The sequence below is a fragment of the Oryzias melastigma genome, linkage group LG23, assembly GCF_002922805.2.
Source record: "Oryzias melastigma strain HK-1 linkage group LG23, ASM292280v2, whole genome shotgun sequence".
In the NCBI taxonomy this organism is placed as follows: domain Eukaryota; kingdom Metazoa; phylum Chordata; class Actinopteri; order Beloniformes; family Adrianichthyidae; genus Oryzias; species Oryzias melastigma.
In genome coordinates, this window is record NC_050534.1 from 19045726 (window position 1) to 19069007 (window position 23282).

Here is a 23282-nt window from a genome sequence, read left to right on the forward strand (position 1 = left end):
TTAAGATCACACAAAATGAAAAAACTATTTTAAAAAAGTCAATAAACTAGAAAAAATGAGCAGTGGTAATAAATGTAAAGTTGTTATTGTAGTTTCTTTATATATATATAAACACTATAACTGGTGATTATTAAAGATTCCCAGAATAAACTCAGATTACAACACCATTGTGCTTAAACACACATCACAAATAAAGTTGTATTTGTGCCCTGCGACATACTGGCGAACCGTCCAGGGTGAACCCATTGACTGTATCAGAGAACTGGACCAAATCCGTGTGATGTCACCCATAAAAAAACCTACTTCTGTCTTCAACTAAATGAAGTCAGTTCAGTTGAAAGTTTTTTGTGGTATGGACACCGCCATGTTGGAGCCAGAGTGGTCCGAGTCAGTTTGAGTCAACGTTTCTACGGTAACCACTCTTACCAATCAGGAGTGAGCTTGTAGGAAGTCCACACCCCTCCAATTACCATTGGCTACAATGGTAATTAGACATGGGGGCCAGCAGGCTCCACCTACTTTGACTGAAGCATCTGATAATATAGAACATGTTAAAAATGTATTATGGGTATTTTAACAAACAGAATGATTGAGTAATAGCTGTTTATTTCTCAAAAGAAATCTATGGCTTCTTGGAGCCAGAGGGTACTTCCTGTTAGGAATGCCAGAGGGGAAGGGGACATTCAGTCCAGTTCTCATATATACAGACAATGGGCATCTTGCCTTAACCCAACAGTTGCTAGGATAAGCTCCAGCAACCCCTGAGCCCAACAAGGATTAAGAAGCCAAAATCTTTTGGTTGAAAGAAGTCAAAATCCCATAGACGTCTATTGAAGAATAAAGTTATAACTCAGTCATTCCATTTATCCAAAACGTTCTCACGCCCAACTTGTCATAAATTGACGTTTGGTTAAGGACACATCCACCTCATTTTTCGACATGCTGGGTGTTACCATTAAATCCCCAACCGGAAACGGTCCGTACAAGCAAGTAGAGTCCAGCAGTACCCTAACCTAGTATTGGTACCCTAACTTGGTACTGGTTCATGTCCGGGCCCGATTCGTGCTGTGTCTTGTATACAGGTTCACGTATGGTGGCGAGTTAGGGTACCAGTGCTAGGTTTGGGTACTGGACACATCCCAGGGACCAGTCTGCATCTAGCACCGCATCTGGTACCATGTCCCAAGGGTTGCGGACACTTAATTTTACGAACAACCAGAACGTCAAAAAACAATGAGTTTGGGACATCCAAAACCTCAAAAAGTGACGCGGAGTGGTCCTTAACCAAACGTCAAAATGTGACGACTTGAGGATAAGAATTTGTTGGTTTGTCAGAATAACCATCCATGCTCTGATACTTTTATTTTTTATATTTGATACTTTTATTTTTGGCCTGGGGGCCAACTCCTAAGAAGAGCCCGTTAACCTTAACTGGGTGTTTCTCTTTAAGACAGGGGTGTCAAACTCAATCACACAGGGGGCCAAAATCCAAAAAACACCTTAGGTCGTCAGCTGAACAGGATAAACATTTATTGAACACTAAAACTACATTTTTTAAACTTCAAAACTGTAACTTTTTAACATATAAATAGCATTACCTGCGATAAAGCTAGTGTGACAGCTGTAAGCTGAATTTGGCTGCTGAAAATCCTTGTGCTGATAGCTGAAGATGCTTAAATTGATAGCTGAAAAAATAGCTAAACTTTGAAATAGCCTAAAAAAACTGAAAAAATGACTAAATTAGCCACAACAGCTAGCATGCGAATATATTAACTTAACTCAAAAGAGCCTGAAAAAAACTTTTAAAAACTGTAAATTAGCCAAAATAGCTAGCATGTAGCTGAAATATTAGCTAAACTCCAAAACAGCCTAAAAAATCTTAGCAAATGCTAAAATAGTCCAAAAGGCTAGCAGAATGCCAATTTTTGAAACTTTAAAACCTTTTTAGCATAATTATGAATAATAAAAAGGCAGGAATATTATTCCAGAATAAATCAATTTAAACCTTAAATAACTTTCAAAGTTTGACTCTCCATGAAAATATATTTTGTTAAAATTATACAAGTTCAAGAAATCAGCACAAGATAACATCGGGCCATTAATAACAATAAAATAAGATTTATTGTAGTCTGGGAAGACGAACTAGAATGTTCCTTTAAGTCTGCGCAGGACAGCGGGAGGGGCGGGGCTGAAGCCCGCGCTGTCACTACAGCCTCCGCGCGCCTCCGCGCCGCTCCACAAACAGCCGCGCGCGCAGGCGGAGGACGCACACTGCGGGGAGATGAGAGCCGTGGCATGTCCCGGAGCCGCAGACGAGCCGCTCGGAGCCGGTCACCTCCCCGCAACCTGGGCTGCTCCCGCGCACCTCCAGGAGTCATGCTGTTCCGTCAGAGGCTTTTACCGCCTCATCGGGCTGGATTGAAAAGAGAAAGTTCCGTTTGGAATTGAAATCTATACGCACTTGTTCTTTTGGGGGGTTGTTTTGAGCACCGTGAATGAGATCTTCACACTCCCGGTGACTTCAGAGGATCCGTTTCTTTGCTGCGTATTTTGGGATTACAGCTGCAGGAAGGAGATATGCTGATGTTATTGGTGGTCAGTCTGTCCGTGTTGGTGAATCCAGGTGAGTGATCAGATCAGAAATATGTGCAGAAATGCACCAATTAACCTAATCCACGAAGCTATTATAAATATAAAGCCACACACCACTACAGACATGAACAGAACTCACCACAAAGCTATTAAAAAATGCCCTCAAGGGAAGAGTTGGTCTGTACAGAAGTTCAATGATTCCCCTGTGAAGTTTAATAGGAAGTCTACCTGGAAAGTAAGTCTTGCTGCTGGTTTAAGAGGATCAATCCATCCTGGAACATGAATCTGACCCCTGAAGGGGTCACGGTGAAGTCTGGAGGAAAGCTGCTCATCCTCCACCACCATGTTCTGCCTGTAGGCCGCGTCAGGTCAAACAGGTGCACAATGCCTCCATTATCCCTTTTGCATAACATTTCCAATGGAGGTAAACCACTTGTGTACACAGTGAATCAGACTGTCTGAGGCACTTAGCTTTAACAGAAACATTTAAGGACTTTTCCTGCTGAACTGTGTTGTCAGTGAACTCTGTTTTTGTTTTACAGGACCCTGTGTGGACGTGTTTCGAGCAGGTGTGGCCCCCCGCTGTGAGAGCCGAGCCTGCAACCCCCGCATGGGTAACCTGGCTCTGGGTCGCCAGGTTTTGACACAGACCGTCTGTGGCAACAACGGCACTGAGCTCTCCTGCTTGTACTCGGACCCCAACTCCAACCTGGCCTGCAGCGCCCCCAAGTGCTCCAAATGCAACGCCGGCCTGGCTCACTTGTCCCATCAGGCAGGCTTCATGTCTGACTCCTCCTTCCGCCACCCAAACACCTGGTGGCAGTCTGCGGAGGGGGTGGAGTCTGAGACGGTGCAGCTGGACCTGGAGACCACCTTCTACTTCACTCACCTCATCATCGTCTTTCGCTCCACGCGGCCCGCCGTCATGACCCTGGAGCGCTCGCAGGACTTTGGACGGACGTGGGAGACGCTGCAGTACTACGCCAGCAACTGTAGTGCCTCCTTCGGGATGCAGGAGAACAAGGGGGTCCAGGACGGACCCGCCTGCACCTCCAAGTACTCGGGAGCGTTTCCTTGCAACCGAGGAGAGGTGAGTTGACCTGCAGCTTACCAAGCTGCAAATTCCTCTCAGAGGTTCGTCTGATTTGCAAAAATATGAGGGCAGATCAGTGTGGTTATATTTAATCTTTAGGATCTACTTCTATTCCAGTTAAAAAAGATGGATCATCTCAAAGATATAACTTTTCTGGGTTTTGATAAAATTCTTAATGTGACCTGACTTTTTGGTGAAAATTGTACAATTTTATGATTGTGATGATTTCTTTTCATGACAAAAAATAGGTAAGAAGTTAATATAAAACTAAACTGCAGAATGAAAAAGGAACCAAAAGAAGTTAGTATTCATAATAAAGCAAGAGGCTTAAATCAGGTATTGTGAGACGTTAAATTCTCGTAGAAAATAGTGTCTTTTTTCTTATCTGGTGTTTGATTTTAGGGAACTTGCAAATATTCGACTTTTAGAATATTCAGAATATATTACGTTTTTAAATAAAGGTTTTACCTAAAAAAAAAAAAAATGCTGATGGTCTGAGTTTGTAGTTGCTTCAGATTCCCTCATTTATTCTAAATTTAAAGTCCCACACCGATCATCTTTAGATCTATTTAGTCGTCTTTTAATCATGATGATGTTGTTTTTAGCAAAAATCTAAACACCTGTGTTCTTTTCTAGAACATAGTTTCTGCAGAGCAGCAATAGTTAATTAGAAATTTACCTCTATTTACAATACTCTTTGAGGACACCCACTTCTCTTGTGCGTCGTTCTCCTAGGCGGGGGTGGGCGACCCCTGCCGTGCTAAATCCTGGACCTCCTGCGGGATGGGCGAGTGGGGGTCCTGGCTCATGCCTTGGGTTGGGGTGGTCCTCAGAAGTCCTGGGTAGTGGTGGGTTGTTTGTCTGGGACTGACAGGGCTCTCCCGGGGTACGGGCCCCCTGGTGCGGCGGGGGTGAATTACAATACTGGTGCAACAAAAATGGCAAACAATGTCAGAGCTTTCCAGCTGTACAGTTTTGATCCAGATGCCAGCTCGGACCGGAGAAAGGTAGTTTCTCCTCTCTCTGTGGGTGGAGTGCAAAGCGCCGGAGGGACGACACCTTTCCCACTTCAAACTTCCATGAATGAAGTGTTCATATGTTGACTTTGACGGGTAAATACAAAACAACAGATGTGACAGCGCCGCCTAACCATCAACACCAGTCCTGCTGGTACAAAGTCGGTGCTTTCTGGTAATCACGTCGTCAGGCAGGTGGCGAGAGCTCCGCGGGGGCATGACTGACGGTTTAAGAGACTTAGTTTGACTGTAGCACGAGAGCGCTTCCTGAAGCTCATTGATGTTTAATTTGAAAGTGTGCTCTACAGATGTGAGCACATGCTCTACAGGGTTTCTGACTCTGTTTAAAGATCTATAAAAGTATAAAACTGTTCCTTCCTTTTTTTTCCTTTTCAAGTGTTAGCGTGAACCACCTGTGCTGGGACCGTGACTTTCAGCTTCTCACTTCTCAGTCGGTGACCCTGAGGTTAAAAGCAGCAGAGAAATGTGGTCCAGCTGTTGATTTTCTGTCTCCCTCTTTAATTATTTATCACCTACTGCTGCGGTTGAGCCGCCTTTTATGGAAGGTGAAGACAGCTGCAAAGATTTATCCATTCATTTCCTGTGGTTGGATATGATAGAGGGCAGCAGCACGAGAAACTTTAGATCTATTATATGAAATGTTTAAATATGAATATGTGTTTATATGAACAGAATGTGTTGTCCTTCAGTTCTTTTCTTCTTAAGACTTTCATTGATTTGATGGATAATCTACCTGTATTCTCACAGTCAATAAATACTAAAAGAGTTTGCTTTCAAGTCAACTGGGATTGACACTTTCAGAAAGACCTGGTTGAGCTTACTTGAGGGTGTATTCCGACTGGGCACATTAGTTTTGCTTAAAGTGAACCAGAGTTCATTTCTTCGATAATCCAGAACTAATTTTAGGTCTGAATACACCTAAGTGGACCCTGGTCCAAGACCAGGAACCACTTTCTGACCCATCTTTCAAGGTGGTCTCCGTTTGCGTCCAGTTGGACTGAGCTCTGAGTTTTCACTGTCTGAATACTCGGAGCAGAACAAGTGAACTAAAACGGCCACCGTAGACGGGCATTATGGGATGTAAAGAGAGTAGCGCAGCAACAATGAGACACAAAAACTCATTGAAATATTGTCCTATGAATTCAGGCTTGTTAAAATAACTTTTAATGTGATACACATTGCTTCTCACACTGTTTTCCTGTCAATCTCTATGTCATGCGTACCTTCTTAGCCGCTGTCTCCAATGTAACTGTCTTGAATCATGCCTCCTCTACCAAAAAGTGTTGTGCTTGACGTTGATATGGACATTCCAAATTGATCAAGGAAAAATAACGTTTGAATAAGTGATAAGGATTGCAAAGCGCAGGACTTCTATTATTCTTTCTCTCGTTGCTTTGCACCGTCCTTGTAATTCCTGGCCAGTGACTTAAGAGATCTTTAGTTGTGTGGTTTTGTTTACAAGATTTGGTCCAGAACAGAAATATCCGGTTGACGATGATTTGAATACAGACCAAATGCTAGGTTTAGGACTCGATCCAGACCAATGGACTTGTCGGTTTTTTCCGAGTATTTGGTTGCAAAAGTCTTAAGTTTCTTTACTTTTCAAAACGTAGGTTTTAGTTGTGCAGAAAATCACTCTAGTGATGCCATTTGATGTCCTTAAGTGAAGGCGGTTGCTCTTCTAGCAAAATACTGTATGTATATATATGTGTTAAAGAGTAGAGTTTCACTGACTCAAATGAAAATGACACTTTGTGTTTAAGCTTTATCGCTTTCTACTGAACACGTCTTTGACCTAAGAAGTGATGTCTGAAGTTTTGCATTATTGTAACCAAAGTCAACGTTTCATACATGCTTCATATAATATTGGGTTACATGTTAGTGTCTGGGATCAGATAAAGTGGGAGTGAGGGTTTTGCAGTAAAGGGGGTCATAGCTGGGGGCGATTACAGGCTGCAGGTATTCTCAGCTTTCGGCATCTCCTCTTTCTTTGGCAAACATGAAAGCATGTCATCTCATGCGGTGAAAGCTTTTTGTGTTCACCTGTGATGTGTGCAGAAGCTGTGTGTGTGCGAGACACAAAGAGAAAGTGTTCTTGTCTTATTCATGAGGTCAGCAGGGCTGGAAGAATGTCTGTAACAGAGCCTGACCTCCTTAGGGAGTAGAAGGAGGTAGACCTGATTCTTTCAGACACTTATCTGTGCGCTGTCACATGAACGCGTACAGTCGGCGTTCTGTCCGTCCGTCTGCTGGGAAGGAAGTGCTCTTTCTCTGATGGATGTCGGTACTGTTGGCGAGACACCCCTCCCCCCGCTCTGTTTCCCTCGCCGTCTTTCTCCTTCCATCAATGCCCATTGTGCCTGTTTACCAGATTACAGTCCACGCTGCTTTGATGGAATTAGGCCTGTTAAAGCTGGGCTTACTTTATTTTTTTCAGCCAGGAACAGGAAGAAGGATTTTCCGTGGCCCACAGTGAACTCACCACCTCAGGCCTCATAGAAATCGAGTGCATACTTTGGTGGCAGGTGTGAAATTTTTTTTTTTACCTCCGGAATGAGCCAATGCCGATACACTTTCCACTTCCATAAAAGTATGAATATTTAATATTTGTCACAAAAAACAAATAAATCATTCATATGGATTTCTTAAAATCCTCTGAGAAGTTTTTGGTTGACATTTTCTATCAATGCTTTATATTTTACTGCTTTCTGATAAGTAAATGGTGTTTTAATATCAAATATTTTTTGCTTTAATTTTTTTAAATCTTGTGGCTAAAACCAAACTTTTTTCTAAAAAAAAGAATTCCTTGTCTCAACGTTTCATCTAAACAGCTATTAATAGTGACAAAGTTTAACAACATAGTTCAGGTTTGCAACGAACAATTTTGCACCGTCTGCATTCCCTGCTAATGACTTTGTTGAGCTGCCAACATAACGAGGACATTTGAGGTCAAGTGAAAGACAAACAGTGACTCTAAATTATCTATGAATCTCCGACTGAACCTTTTAAAGTAAAAGCTTCAGAAAAAGTGAGATATTGACAGAAATTATTCAAATATTTGTAATTCTGTGTTTTCTCATATGCGTTAAAGTAAAAGGTTGAACAACCACAGAGCTAAGAACTTTGAATATTACTCACTACAGAGGCGGATTTACCATTAGGTAAAGGTGGGCGATTGCCCCAACACCTTGGGAGCCCCCAAACTGAGTTCTTAACAAAAATGTCTAAAATAGTTTCCTCGCCTATTAGCATCTAACTGTGTTCTAAAAAAACACAAACCACTGCCCTTCACCGCCCTTACGCAGCAATGGAATATTCCGCCATTGGCAAGCTAGCAAGCCGAGAGAGACTTTTTGAAGAGATGAAAACAAAACAAAAAGCATGGTAATGTTAAAAAAGACAAAGATAAAGCAAGAAATTTGTTGCCACACTTCCTTAAAGACAAAATAGGAAAAGGAACAAAATTATGACAAAACGGTCACAATGTTAAGAGGATAAATTGTCAAATTACGAGAAAAAAAATAAAAATTTAACAAAATAAAGTCATAAAATTATTTAGGAGAACAAAAAGTCATGATTTACAAGGAAAATATATTTTTTTTGTTTTTAAATAAAATGTCCAATTTAACTTATAAAATGTGTCACCAAAGACATTTGAACATTTCCTGTTAACCCTTTAACACATGAGGCATTGCCAGTGATGCTTTAACACAAAATCTTTAACATACTCTAACTTTCTAAAAATTGGATGCTTTTTTTTGTGGGTGACATGCTGACGAGGCCGGCTCTAGGATGATGTTGTGAAATGGGCAGCACCTCCAAAGGGGTAAAGGCGGAGCCTCAGAGATCAAGCCATTTTACTTCCAGGTATAAAGAGTTTGTAAAAAATAATTTATATTTCACAAATAATTTGTTTTTTAGTGTTCAAAAGGTAATACATATTCATATGTATGCATAAAGTTCACTCTGAAAGACTAAAGAAAAACATGGTATGGCCCCTTTAACCCTTCCGCTCTCCTAGGCTTGTTTACATTAAAAGTGGGGTCATCTGGACCCCACAAGACAGTGCGCTTGTTGATCTTTACTGGTGTCCAGTGACAGACATGAAGTCTTGTCCACCTTTGTCATAGAAGGGCTAACACCACAATGTAAGGCTGGGGTCATCTGGACCCCATAAGATAGCACAAGGGTTAAAACAAAGTTTTTGACCCCGGTTTAAGTTTGTGTCAGGGTCAGACAGTATGTTCACTCTGTGTTCCTGGTTTTATTTATTTCACGTCTTACAGATGTGCTTGGAGTCTGCTCTAGATGCAGTAAAACAAACACTAAGATAAATCGAGGTGTCATCAGCATAGTGAGGAAGTTTTTTATGCAAAGACAAGATTCAGTAAAGGAGTCTCCAAAAACATTCTTGCTTTGCGGGTCTAAGTTTACGTGCATGCCAGCATGGGTACATGGGCGTGCTGATGTTGCTGTGCTGTTGCTGGGCTGTCGCAGGCCTTTTGTCCGGCTCTGAGTTGTGTGGAGCTGCATCTTCATCCCCGTCTTTGTCTGGACTTGCTCTCCGTCCTCACCCACAGACAAGCACCCCTCGTCCTATTTGTTGTGTTCTCTTAATTGTGGACCACAATGCCGTGACCTCGTAACCTTTTTGGAACAACGGGAAAATTAATAGTGCTCTTCCCATCGCACTCCTGTCTAGTCATCCAGCAATCCAGGGAACGGTCTGTTTACTTTACTCACCCTTCAGATAGGAGTTCAATCTGATAGGAGCTTTTTTTAATGATAAAGACAAGAATTTATGCTCATTCCAAGCAGGTTTCTTTCGCATCAAGAGTCGGAGAAGACACCAACTTTTTCACCCCCACAAGAGCAGAGGTGCTGGTTGCCGGTGGCAGCAGTAGCCATGGCGATGGCAGCCCATAAAGGGATCTTCAATGTGAAGGATGTCCAGGAACCAGACAGAGAAAATAGAGCGAGAGAGAAAAGGAGTTCACTTATATAAGGGATGGCCAGCACCCTCGAGGTCACATGAGGACACCCCCAATGTTGTCTGGGTGGAAGGTCATAGTTTAGTGCACGGATGAGCTTGAAACAAACCCCCAATAGTGTGACAGATGTAGCGACATGAGCCGCATCAGTGAGCCTGATTGTACCCCTGAATACACCAATCTAATCTCTCTAAATCATGAACTGAAAAACTGATCTAAAGGGACACAACTATTGGTCTGTAAAAATAAAAACTGGTCATTAAAAAAAAGCATCAATTCTTTTTATTGTGGTAGGAAGTAATACACTTATTGGATTAGAACACCCTGCAAGTAACCATTTATTCCATTTAAAAACCCTTGACCTCTTCATCACATTTTACTGAAACACTTATTTTCAGTAGTTAACAAAGCAGAAATACTCACAGCCTGTTTGTGTTTGACTATCAGGTGATCTACCGAGCCCTCCCCAAGTGGAAGTCCATGGATCCATTTGGAATGGAGGGCCAGCAGCAGCTCCGAGTGACCAACCTCCGCATCCAACTGCTGAAGCATCAGTCGTGTCCGTGCCAGGCCAAAGTCCTCGCCTCTTCAAACAAAGCTCTTCCTACTCGCCATTTCGCCATTTATGACCTGATAGTGAAGGGAAGCTGCTTCTGTAACGGACATGCCGAGCAGTGTGTGCCCGCACCCGGATACCAACCTGTCAGAGACCGGACCAACCACGTGGTAAGACTTTCAACAGTCCCACTGTTCGGTATTCACCCACTAGGTCTAAAAATTGTGAGTTAGGCTTTGGATGTTTTATATTTTTGTCATTCAGTTGACTTTATTTAATATATAAGCTGGTAAAATCTTGTTCCGGTAAATCAGATTCTGTCTACTAATGGTAGAGAGAAATGGGTTTATACTTTCCATCAAAGTCATTTTGTCAGGTGACCTTTGACCCTACACCATCCATCAAACTAAATTGACAGGTGACAGATGGCTCGGTTCTACTAGCTCTAGCTCTGACTCTGCCTTTTAAATACCTTATTCAGTTACTCCTCGCTATGGGCCCAAGGAGGGTGGAGCACTGGGTGGTTGAAGGAGGCGGGAGCGGGCAGGGAGGTTGACCTGTCAAAGTTTGACAAAAGGGGGGCATCTGTCAAACTGAGTTTGATGGGTGGTGGAGTGTCAAAGGTCACCTGTCAAAATGAGTTTGAAGAAAAGTATATTCCTATTCTCTCTAATAGTATTGAAATAATTTGATTTTATCATTACATGTGTAAAAATGTTGAGTTGACTTGACATCTTATTATATTTGCTTCAGTTTTATTCTTGTTTCTTTGAATTTACCTATGGACAAGTTTAGCTGCATAGCTTAAAATGTTTAAAAAATACATCTTGCCTCTTTTCTAAGAGGGTTTCTCAATTCTAAGATAAACTAGGAGTTAATGATGCATAAAATCTCAAGTGTTAAAACTTGAACACTTTAATTTAATTGTCCAAAAAAAGGGGGGGGGTTTGATTTAGTCACATTTTTATAGTTGATCTTAACCAAAAACTAACCATGTATCACTGGTAGAAAGTATGTGGCACACCCAACTCATTGTACAAGAGATCAAGATGTACCAAAATATGACCTTTAAAAGGAGAAATTTAAACAAAACAACAGTTAAAAACTTATCACAAGACTACTGTATATTTTTGGCATGAGTACAGATTACTATAAGCACATGTAAGCACGCTTGCGGCTTTCTCACAATGCCACGTTTGTTTGACAAATGTTAAACAAACATTTAATCCTGTTATTCTCATTACACTCTTGCAATAGGTTTTCTAGGCTTTACTCAAGTTCTCTGCTTCACTTGAGTTATTAAATATAATAGTTATCTGATTTCATGGTTTGATATCTTGACTTTTCTGCTTACAACACACTCTTGATGGAACATGTAGCTTCTGCTGACATATTTATGTGCTGATAAAGGAATGAACAAGCAAAATGTTTACTGGATATTGACCTTCAGAATGATGGTGGTTGCTACTTACACTAACATATATGCACTTGAGCTAGAAAATGAAAGCGAAAGTGTGTCTAACAAGCTTTTAAGATCAAACATTTTGTGGAATGAGAAATGGTTTTACCTCTAGATAGAAAGCAAAAGATAGAGATGAAGGGCTAGGGTTAGCAGAGTCCAACGGTCACTGGAAAAAAATACCTCCACACATTTAACAAGGACTAAAAATCATATTGAATGCAAAACCTTTTATCCAGCACGACTACAATTTACAATCTGACTCTAAAACATAGTTAAATATTGGTTTTCAAAGTCTCTGCACTCATTTTCAAAAGAAAAAAAGGTAGGTCAAATATTGTTGAGTCAGCATAAGAAAAAAAACCTAAAGTTGTAAAAACTGTTGATAAAATGGAAATAAGGAAAAAAATGTTTGGTGTTAAAGCTCAAAAACACCATGATTTATTTATAATGATACTTATATTGCGAAAACTTGCAGCCTTAAATGTTAGCATTTAGCTAACGTCTATTTGCTAGCATGGTTTAGGCTAAATGCTAACCCTTGTAACATAACACCTAGCACAATTGTCTCAGTCTTTTGAGTTTAATATTATTATTAAATGATTATTTTGGTTTAGTAGAACATAGTTCATATTAAAGCACTTTTAAATTTAGCTCAAATAAAGCAACCGATGCAATTTTTTTTGTTAGCTAACTGACATTTCAAAGTTTTTTAGTTTTTCTTTTGCTAAAAAAAGTATCTCTTTTGTTTCTTAATTTCATATTTTTACACCATTTTAGTGATTATAATTAAATAACATCTTGCTTACTACAGGTTTCATTTTTCTGGTGGTTTGCAATTCCTAAAATTGTAACAACAACGTTGATTTTAAAATATATGCTAAAATTGTTGCCAGCTCTACATGATCCTCTTGGGTCAAGCATCAAGGCAAAAAAAATGTTTTTGCCAATCTACAAAATAAATCAAATCATGTGCTTCCCTTTCTGATAGCTCAGCCTTTGTACTGAAGCTGTTGACATCCGAGTTACTGGACACAGTGCTTTAAATCTTAAATCTGTTTATTTTCATGCCAAGAAATTCCAAGTAGCTCTAGTTCTTTTATGAGGATTTCCCTGCTTTGAGGGGATAGAAAATCCTGAGGGACAGCCTTTAAAGAACAAGACTTTAAAGCCTCCTTCCGCATGCCAGGTCAATAATTATAATAATAACAAGTTTAAAAAGTTAAGAAATATTTGACACTTTTGTTAAAAAAAAACACGTTTAAGACAAAACAGTGTCTTTCTTAACTGTCCTCAGCAGATTACCTCATGTCGTTGGACCGTTATTGCGCAGTGTTGTGCAGGAGCGTTCAGTAAACACACCGGTTATATAAAAGCTTTTCTCGGCATATCAGCACTTTGCTTTGTGTCTCTGTGTAGCTGCTGTTTTTGAAAAACCCAAACAAACAAAGCGCAAGATGAGGGCAGAGATTACCGGCCTCTCAGGGAAAGGAAGGGCGTACAGAATGTGTATGTGTGTCTGGATGCGGTCATGCATTTTTGGGATATTTTTACAGAAACGTAAGGGCTCCTGAATCTGTCTTTTTTAGTTATGCCTCACAGAAGCCTCTGTTGTTTGGTCTATCTTGTGTAAAAGGTGTGTGCTCTGAGGTATGCCATATTTTGTCTGCCCCGAGTGTGCGTGTGTGTGTGTGTGTGTGTGTGCAGTAATCAGCAGAGAAAGTGGCCCCGACAGCCATTACTGCTCAGACGCTGTAAGACGAAAGGGCCAGTTTGTTTGTTGTCCCTCCACAGGGGATTTTGCGGTTCAGGGTGATTACACTGTCTGTTAGTTAGCCACAAAGCCAGCACACACTTAATGACATCCAGGGCATGCCACCGTCTCGTTAGCAGCAATTAGTTCACCCGGGGTGAGAGGGGGCTGTTCCTGTATGTTTCTTCACATTTTGTACCATGTGCAAATTCGAGGAGAGTATTTTTAACATAATAGGAGTAGTTTTTAAAGTTTTGATCATCGTTTTGTGTTTGTGACTTTTAATAACACAAGCTGTTAAAGACCCACTTTGATTAAAGTTGGGTTTTTGATATTTTTAACATGTTGTTACTAAAATGAACATGTAGTAAACATGAGGGAAAAACAAAATTAAAAATTTAAAAATTAAAAATTTCCATAACTCTCTGTTTGAAGGGCTACATCAACTATACCCAGTTTATAATACTTAATTTTCCCTCATATAAAAACAAAATATGGAGAATTATCTTCCAACAAGCAGCAGCAAAAGACTGGAATGACCTTCAAAAAGTTCTAAAATTAAGCACCTTTGTATCAATCCCATCTTTTAAATGCATTTTAATCAATGCACTTACTGAATCTTGCACATGTTTTGACTAAAAATTTTTTTTTTGTTCTTTCTACCCTATGTAAGTCTTTTGCTGTTGAATTATCGTATGACTGAATAGTTTTAATGATGTAAATTGTTGTATGTATTGTGATGATTTTTTATCTACCCTTGTGTTTTTTCTCTGTGCAGGTCGTTATTGTAAATAAGAACTTGTTCTTAATAGCTTACCTGGTTAAATAAATGTTTAATAACTGTATGGAGGGGTATTGAGAAGCCGTAGGGGAAGAATTCAGATTCGGCCTTAGGTTTGCGAGTGTGAGGGGCTGTAAGCTAGCAGGAGAGCTTGTAAGCGGAGAGGTTTCAGCAACAAGGAGGCGGAGTTGCTCCACGCCAAAAGTCCTGCCCACAACTCAGAAGTGAATATCTAAAGCTGAATCCAAATTCTTCCTCTACCCCTACGGCTTCTCTCTACCCCTACATTTAGCCCTTCAAATGGAGAGTTATGGAGAAATAGTGTCTTCAAATTCAGATATTACTTCCAATCAATGACATCTTCAGTAGTCAATACTCATCTAGATTAGCACGTAGCTGCCAGTGCAAGGAAATAGGAGTGTCCCAAAACATCGATATTGCCTTGTATCGCGATATTTAGTCCTGGGATTGATTCTCAATGAGTTCTCACCAAGTATCGTTTTTTTTTTTTTCTGTTTCAAGATGCTGTAAAACATTAAATTCATTATCCTTTGGTGAGATGTTCCTTCAGAGGTAGAGAGGTAGACCTAGACTGGCACCAACGTTTCCGGCAGTTACTTCAATTGTTTAATTTTTCTTCTGTTGTTTACAAAAAATTAGCTTTGAGTAGTGGCACTGCTTTTCATGTTTACTATTGTCAACACTAAATTTTACAGATAATTTAAATTTGCTTGGTGTCAAAGCATATTAAAGACATAGTATTAGTGATTTGGACTAGTGCCTATTATTTGTTACACAAAATAAGACACAAGTTGTTTATTATGATAGTGTCCAAGCTAAAAAAAATGGGGATAGGTTTTCCTAAAGAATATGTGTTCTTCTATATAACGCAAATAATTAAAGATGATTTTGTACCAATTGTCACAGTATTGTGATATCATCATGTATCGCATCGTATCATGAGGTACCCTGTGATTCCCAGCCCTACTAGGTATACACAAAAACAACATCGTTTTTATAACTTTAAAAAGGCATTACTTACATTTAAATGTAAACTTCTGTGCTACATAGCACACCCACTTTAAGAAATGTATTTCTCTTTTTGACATGGAAAACAGTAGAGACGGAGGGATACCCAGGCCTGAGTCCCTACAGCTTCAAATGCCCCTACAACTGGAGGTGTAAGGAGAAGACATAGTGGTTTTCCGATTCGGACTAACAAACTAATTCCACTCCATAGAAAGAGTCTTCATAAAGAACAGAGGTTTTTTGATTTTGGCTAGGGCGGTTGACTCCTAATCTGAAGATTGCGGGTTTGATTGCCTGCCCTCTGAACCCCATGTTGCCTCTGGTGGAAGGTTGGTGCCAGTGTTCGGCAGTGAAGTCGCCACCAGTGTGTGAATGTGTGTGAATGGGTGAATGGGTCTGTGACTGTAAAACGCTTTAAGCCATCAAGGAAGGTAGAAAAGCGCTAAACAAGTATACGCCATTTACCATTTAGTCAATCATGCTTTGAAAATAGATTAAAAGATTATTGGAGTGGGACTTTTAAAACACAGGGTCTTATCAAAATATAATAACATGTATTTTAAGAATAGCTGTGTGAAAAACACTGTTTTATTCTTTTATTGTTGTGAAGCGTGTGGAACCTGCTGTAAATTGTGACAAACCTGAGTCACGTGCAGATGTACGTTTCCATCCTGGGTCAGTTCATGCAGAGGGCGTGGCGCTTATAGCAGTATTTTTATATTGTTTGAGTTTTCATTGCAGTGTGAGTCCCAGCCAGTTGGTTTGGTGACACCTCAAACCCCGTGGGAAATGAATTCAAGGAGGAATGTCTGTCATTTTTCTTTTTTTGTGTATCTTCTATGCATACTGATTAGTGTGTTCCTACCTTTGTAATCACTGCATAATTGTGTGTCCTACATTGCAGTCGCACGGTGTAATGCAAACAAATAAAGAGCTTCCTCAAATGCCTTGCCCCCCCTCTTCAGTCATTATCCAGCATGCATGGCATTCCTGCTCAAAGGAATGACAAGGAGATTGTTATTGTGCTCTCAGCGCTACATACTTGTACTCTTCTCATACTCATAAACACACACACACACAGGCTTTTTAGAGCGGAGGCCCACTCTTGTGTCCAGAAATGAAGCCAAATAATCATTGTCCTTTCACTAATTTGAAGCCAGAGAAGGTGAGAGACAAAATGATTCAAGATAAGACAAACAGAAAATGCATAAAAAATAATGGTAGAGAAGGGAATTAAAAGAAAAAAGAATAATCCATGTGAAAATATATTTATTCTTTCTAAAATCTATCATGTTCGATTGTCTTTCTCCACTTTTTTTTTTTAGGTTCATGGGAAGTGTGTATGTAGACACAGCACTGCAGGTGAGCACTGTGAGCGCTGTGCTCCTCTGTACAACGACAGACCCTGGCAGCCAGCTGACGGATTGACAGGAGCTCCACATGAATGCCGAAGTAAGTCCGAAGTTCTAGCTTTAGCTCCAGAACAGTGTTTACGTTTGAACGCAGTTAGCTTCAACCCTCTACGCGATCAATGTGAATCAGTTTATTCTGTTGCGGAGAAAAGTGGCTTTGTGCCGGAATATAACACTTTATATTAGTAATGTGTTGCATATCGGTGAAAAGTTGCTTTAATGTGTTTCTTCCCAGCGCAAAACCGCGTTTTTATGCAGATCAGCTAATTCACATTGATTGTTTGAGGAGTTACAGTATGTCAGAGTGTTGTAGGTTTTGACAAAAACACCGCAGATGTTAAAGGTTCAAAACTTAAAACGCAAAAGAAAATAACTTTAGGTTACTGATTAAAAGACTTTTTTTTTTTTTTTAACCAAAAACAAGAGTATTTTTTGTCCAAAATGTGTGGGGGAGGGGGGTATGGGTTTGTTGATGTTCCAGTTCTAGACCAGCTAATGATTTTCAGTTGCCATCTTGTAGGTCCCCCTAGAAAAAACACCACAAGAACATGCTAAAAACACAATTTTCATCAAAGTGGGTCTTCAATAGGCTGTAGGCAGCCTAAAATACCGGACACTTTAAATAACACCTTGTATTTGTACTAAAGCTTTTGTGTTAATGAAATTTATGGAGTTCATGAAGTAAAAATCAGGCAGTTCTTTTTAGCAGGGAGCCAAACTATGAGTTTTCACAAATGTCTTTTGTCTTTGCCAGAGTGCAAGTGCAACGGGCACGCTCAAAGCTGCCGCTTTGACTGGACAGCGTGGCGTGAGTCTGGCCAGCGGAGTGGAGGCGTATGCGACTGTCTGCATAACACAGAAGGTCGTCAGTGTCAGAAATGCAAAGCTGGCTTCTACAGAGATCCTCGGAGACCCCAAACTGCACCGGACTCTTGCAAACGTAAGAGAAGCTTTGGAATACGAGTCTCATTTTTGACTACATTTTACTTTTTAAAACTATTATGATTTGATTTAATATAGAAGAATGTATATCCATAAAGAAATAGAAATAGAAAACGATCAGATCCTCAAGTTTCTGAAAATTATTTTAACAATTTGTGATATGCTGTGAAAATTGTTGTACAAAGACAATTCTTCCAGATTTTACTTTTGTATATTTCTGAGAAATAGATATTGTTTGTGGGTCCATAGCATTACATCATCTATATCCGCCCTTAGTTTCTATAGGTAAAATGTATAGGATATCATGTAACCCTGACACCCAGAGTTAAAAACAGGTACTGCTGCTCAAAGTTAAATCACAAGATTGAAGTTCTCAATGCCAGTAGTTCAATCTATGGAAATTTTAACAGTAAACTTTGATACTTTTGACTCAAAAAATTTGTCATGGGTCATTTTCCAAGATAGGATGATCCTACATGTCCTAGACTTAGGAAAAACATAAAGCTAAATGTATAGATTGATTTATTGGGGCTACAATGAAAGAAAACTACAACAATTCTGTCCTTACATACCAAATGTTATACTATGTTGTCACTTATGATCCCCATCAGTCTTAAAATAGATAACATATTTTTGTGTCTATAGACTATAGTCAGTACTGTATATACATGGATACTGAGCCCCAATTTCTGACATTCTTAAAGCTTTCTAGTAAGTTAGGCTGAGAGTTAGGGGTATGTATGTAGTATTGTATGTATTGTAGAGGCACATGAAAACTTGTTTGCAGAGAATTGTACCTTCTTGGCAAGATTTAAAGCACTTAAACGATGTACTTACCTATCTGTCAGAAAATTCCTGAGATAGCAAGCAATACTTTCAGTTTTTTGTCTGGTTTTAATCTATACTCACCTGCCACTTTATGAGGTCCATCTTACTTGTACCAGGTTGGACCTCATTTTACCCTTAGAACTGCCTTAGTCCTTGGTGACATAGATTCAACAAGGAAGCATTCCTTAGAAAGTTTGGTCCATATTGACATGATAGCATCAGTTGCTGCAGATTTGTCGGCTGCACATCCATAATGCCAAAATCCGAGATCTGGTGACTGTGGAGGTAGTTTGAGTCCAGAGAAATCATTATCATGTTCAAGAAACCTGTCTGAGATGATTCCAGCTTTATGTCGTAGCCATGGAAGTCTGGAAGTAGCCATTGGAAGATGGTACATTGAGGTCATAAAAGGATAGACATGGTCAGTAACAATACTCAAGTAGGCTGAAACCAGGATCAATTGGTTCTATGATCCTCAAGAAAACATCCCCACACTATTCCACTACTGCCATCAGCCTGAACCTTTGATACAAGACAGGATGGATCCATGCTTTCATGTTGATGACACCAAATTCTGACCGAATGCAGCAGCAGAAATGGAGACTCATCAGACCAGACAACGTTTTTCCGTCTTCTATTGTCCAGTTTTGGTGAATTGTAGCCTCAGTTTCCTTATCTTAGCTGACAGGACTGACACCCAATGTGTTCTTCTGCTGCTGTAGCCCATCTGCTTCAAGGTTGTTGTGCTTTCAGAGATGCTCTTCTGCAGACCTTGGTGTGGTTATTTGACTTACTGTTGTCTTTCTATCAGCTTGAACCAGTCTGGCCGTTCTCAGACATCAGCAAGGCATATTTTCTCTTTTTCTGACCATTCTCTGTAAACCCTAGAGATGGTTGTGGATGAAAATCCCTGCAGCCATCTGGCACCAACAACCAAAGCCATGTGATTGGCTGATTAGAAATTTCCAATAATGAGCAGTTGGACTGGTGTGCCGAATTAAGTTGCTAGTGAGTGGCAATAATAGCAATTCTAAGTCAAAAAACTCAATGTAAAACTCTATCTTGATAAAACCTACAATTGCTTTAACTGTACATATTTAATATAATAACCTTAACTTTCCTAATCCTAATGTTTTAACAGAATGAATGATAAAAACTGAATTTTATCATTATTGTGGTTATTTTGCCTCAGAAAGATTAATTTGTATGTGTACCAGACGTTGTGGAATGTCAGGAAACACGATTAAATAACCCACAGCAACAACACGTTGTAAACATCAACCTCAAGCTCACCGCTGTAGAAAAGCGCTCTCATTCTCTTGAGGAATGCCGAGCACAAGGATCACAAGCCAGGACCTGCTGGATCACTCTGAATCCTGACGGGCACCTGGCTCTGGCGCTCCACGCTCTATCCAAGGTTTACATCGTAGTTAATCATCAGATGGCGGCATTCCTTCGTCTTGACTCAAGACCTCCTGCCTGTCCTTTCCATTTTTGTTGTTTGTTAGATGTGACTAGATGTGATGTGGGTAATTATTGTCAGGAGCTGTAAATGTGTTAGGGTTGTTCTTAGCAGGGGGTGAATGGAGTAGTAGCCCAAGCAACAATCCATTCCTCCACTGACGAGAAGTCTTAAGTAAATAAGAGATAGTCATCCATAAACATGCAGCAGAGGCCGCGTTCTCCTGATTATCAGCCTGATTTGAGCCACTAATCTTAGCCCTGCAGCTTTCACTCAGATTCAAATGTCATTTTATATTAAGATAAAGATTGCAAGAACCATTGAGTATCTAAAAACAAGACATTCCACCAGAAATGTGTTGATAAAATGTTACAGGAGTAGATAAAAAGTGTCAGATTAGCTATTTTTTCCTGGCAATAACTGTAACATAACGAGGTATCTGACATGGTGGATTATTGTAAAAAAATCAAAACAAAGTTGGTACAAAGAGATTCGCATTCACAAAAAAAGCTCCTTATAAGAAACATATGGTATTGAACTACGCAAGGATTAATGGAACTCCTGACATCCAACCGTTTCTGAACCCTTTCCAACCGTCTGTGTGGTCTACAGGCCTGTACTGATGTACTTTAACCAGCATCAAGTTCAGCTGATAAATTCCTGAAGCAGCAGGATGATTTAAACTTTAACATAGAATATAAAAAAATCTGGAACGCATTTGGATTATGTTGGGAACCTTTGATGTGTGTGGGCTGAACCCCAGATCAGACACAGTTTCTTTGAGACGCAGAGGTAACGACAGACAAAAGAAGAATTGTCGGGATGATTGACCTATTTCTATTAACAGATAAGACATCATCAGCAATACTGCAGAATCAGGTTGAAGACTTGAAGCTCCATCAGCTCGGGTATTTGGCACTTTGTCAACATGATTAAGCTGATACCGGTATCTGTTGATATGTCTGATCCAGCAGCTCTTAAACTGATTACATTTTTAATAAAGGAATAAAAACACGCTTGTTTTAAAACACGTGCTACACCCCACATTCAATCTGTCTAAGCTCATAGATGACCAGATTCATTTATATTTAGGACTGGGAGGGAATTAGAACTACATTAATGATTTGGTTCACTTATGTTACCAATTATAGACCCGCTCTGACAAAAATAGTGTTCCAACATGCTCTTGTGGCATTTTCTGATAATGGAGGATACAATGAGATATATTGCTAGAGATGCTACGCTAGTCTGTTGTCATTGCTCATGATACGTAAAGATACATATTGGACGATACGACTTATCAGATACAGTAAAATGACCATGAAATGCTCATTTTGTGGTCTGAATTGACGTCGAATACGCATACAAATACCATGATCATCCTCCTTAAAATAAAAACTATCGGTGGTCCTGCCAGAAAATGTAGAAATAGTGTGAAGTCTAAAGCTTCCATTGACTTTGAATAGACTAAACATTCATTATTGATCTAACTCACTCAGATCTTTCTAAAATGTTTTCTAGAAGTTCTCTATCAGCTAACAGTAATAATTTACTTGTGAAAAGTCACATTCTTGTTTTTCTAGCTTTGTTTGTATAATTATAGCACAGCAGTAAACAGGCAATCTCTACATATCCAATATGGCGTCCAACTTTGTGTACCAAACAAGCTAGCGACTATAGCCTATATATAACTCATTGGGAGGACATATATTAAGATGATCTAGCTTAAATGTGCATTTCTAAGTGTTTTTTTTAATTGAAATTATTGTAAATTAGAAGCAGACAAAAAATGCAGTTTGAAAAAGATTGTATTTGTGATGTAGAAATGACTGTACACAGGGCAGGCCACAAGCTACTTGCTCTGCCTCCACCCCGCCTGCTCGGACTGTAAGCTCGTAGGGAGAGCTCTCTGTAATGGGAAGTGGGGTGGGGTTGCTCTGCGCCAAATGTCTCATCAGCTGGCTGCCTTTTTTTCTTAAGAAACGTCATATTAAATAAATGGAATCTAAATCTATGATTTCTTACTGTTTTGAGGCAATTTTATCAGTTCAAATTAAATATTCTACATACTTAGCTCATTTTAGAGCTGGAACTGATGAGCGAAAAGGAAACCGTCAACCCATGTGTTCCTCTGTTACAGAATAAGTCCTGAGGTATAACATTACTAAACTTCTTACAGTCTTTTTTTTTCCTTTTTGCTTGAAGTTTTATGAGCTGGTAATAAATCAAGAGCGACGGGGTTAGTTTCTTTTTTCACATTTTTTCCTGACGGCTTCGTAGACAAAAGTGTCTTTGCAGCAGCTGGGATGCTGTGAGGTTTGAGTTTCAGTGATTAGGTTGTGGTTTGGCAGATTTGTCACACCTGAGCTCCAACCTGAGAGGTTACAGATAATCACCGTCAGCTGATTGATGGGTAGAAAGTGGCGACGGCGTGCTCGGAGAGGTTCAGCTCGTGAAATTTCACTGAAACCGAGGAATTTCCCTCCGACTCAAGCATTTTTTTCATTCCAGCCTTTAAAAAAAGTCTCTTGTCAACCTCAGCTAGCGTAGCTAAAGGGGACTGATAGTTGTCTGCAGCAGTTGTTCGGGCAGGTGTCACTTTCTGTGTCAGCACGACGCTTGTAGCCACTATTTACCTGCAGGAGTCATGACGTGACCCCTCGCATGCTTGTAAATCCTCATGCTTATATGCAAACTAACGAGCTGAACTGACACAACACCGAGCACACGTGTTCGGGCTCTGCAAAGAGCTGAGCTTCTGACTTCTGTGAATTATTAATAAGCAGAAATGCAATAAGGCCTTGTGTGCATGTGAAAAATACAAACGGCATCTCCATGTTTTTATGGCTGCTGTTCAGGTCTTTCTTATGATAAGGTTCACACTATCGCGTGTTTTCTTCCTGGAATTTTTTTCTGTCTGGTTTTGCGATCTGGAAGGCTGATATTACTCTTAAAGGAGACATTACATTAGAACACAGTGGTGTATTATAAGTTCTATCAACTGAAAATCTACTGGATAACTTTGGAACATATCAGTACTGCGCTTCTAAGAATTGATCAATCAAATAAAAAATGCATTTCACAATGCAATTCAGCAGATCAATTTCTTGTATTTTTACTTTTCTGAACATTTTTAAACTAAGAATTCATAATTTGACTATAGAAGTTCTATATTGTTAATTTCAAATAACTCTCTTTTTTTTTAATAAAGTGTTTTTCATAACCAAAAACAGTTTTTTAGAGGAAAATTTGACTAATGAGTAAGCAGTACATCAATTTACAGTAAATATGTGAATTCTGGTCAAATTGTTGTTTTGTAGTGTTGCCAAGCCCTAAAACATACAAGT

General features: G+C 39.7%; 1 protein-coding gene and 1 long non-coding RNA gene across 2 annotated transcripts in view; one reads left to right on the forward strand and one right to left on the reverse strand.

Moving 5' to 3' along the window:
- Window positions 1-23282, reverse strand: part of LOC112155034 — a 64380-nt gene that overhangs the window by 3523 nt on the left and 37575 nt on the right. The gene's annotated exons all lie outside the window — the stretch shown is intronic.
- Window positions 2214-23282, forward strand: part of ntn4 (netrin 4) — a 30306-nt gene continuing 9237 nt past the window's right edge. The window contains exons 1-5 of the mRNA XM_024286383.2: window positions 2214-2623; window positions 3135-3682; window positions 10161-10439; window positions 16617-16743; window positions 17458-17643. Of these exons, the coding sequence (XP_024142151.1) occupies window positions 2578-2623; window positions 3135-3682; window positions 10161-10439; window positions 16617-16743; window positions 17458-17643 (1186 nt within the window). The 5' untranslated portion in view covers window positions 2214-2577. The remainder of the gene's footprint in view (window positions 2624-3134; window positions 3683-10160; window positions 10440-16616; window positions 16744-17457; window positions 17644-23282) is intronic.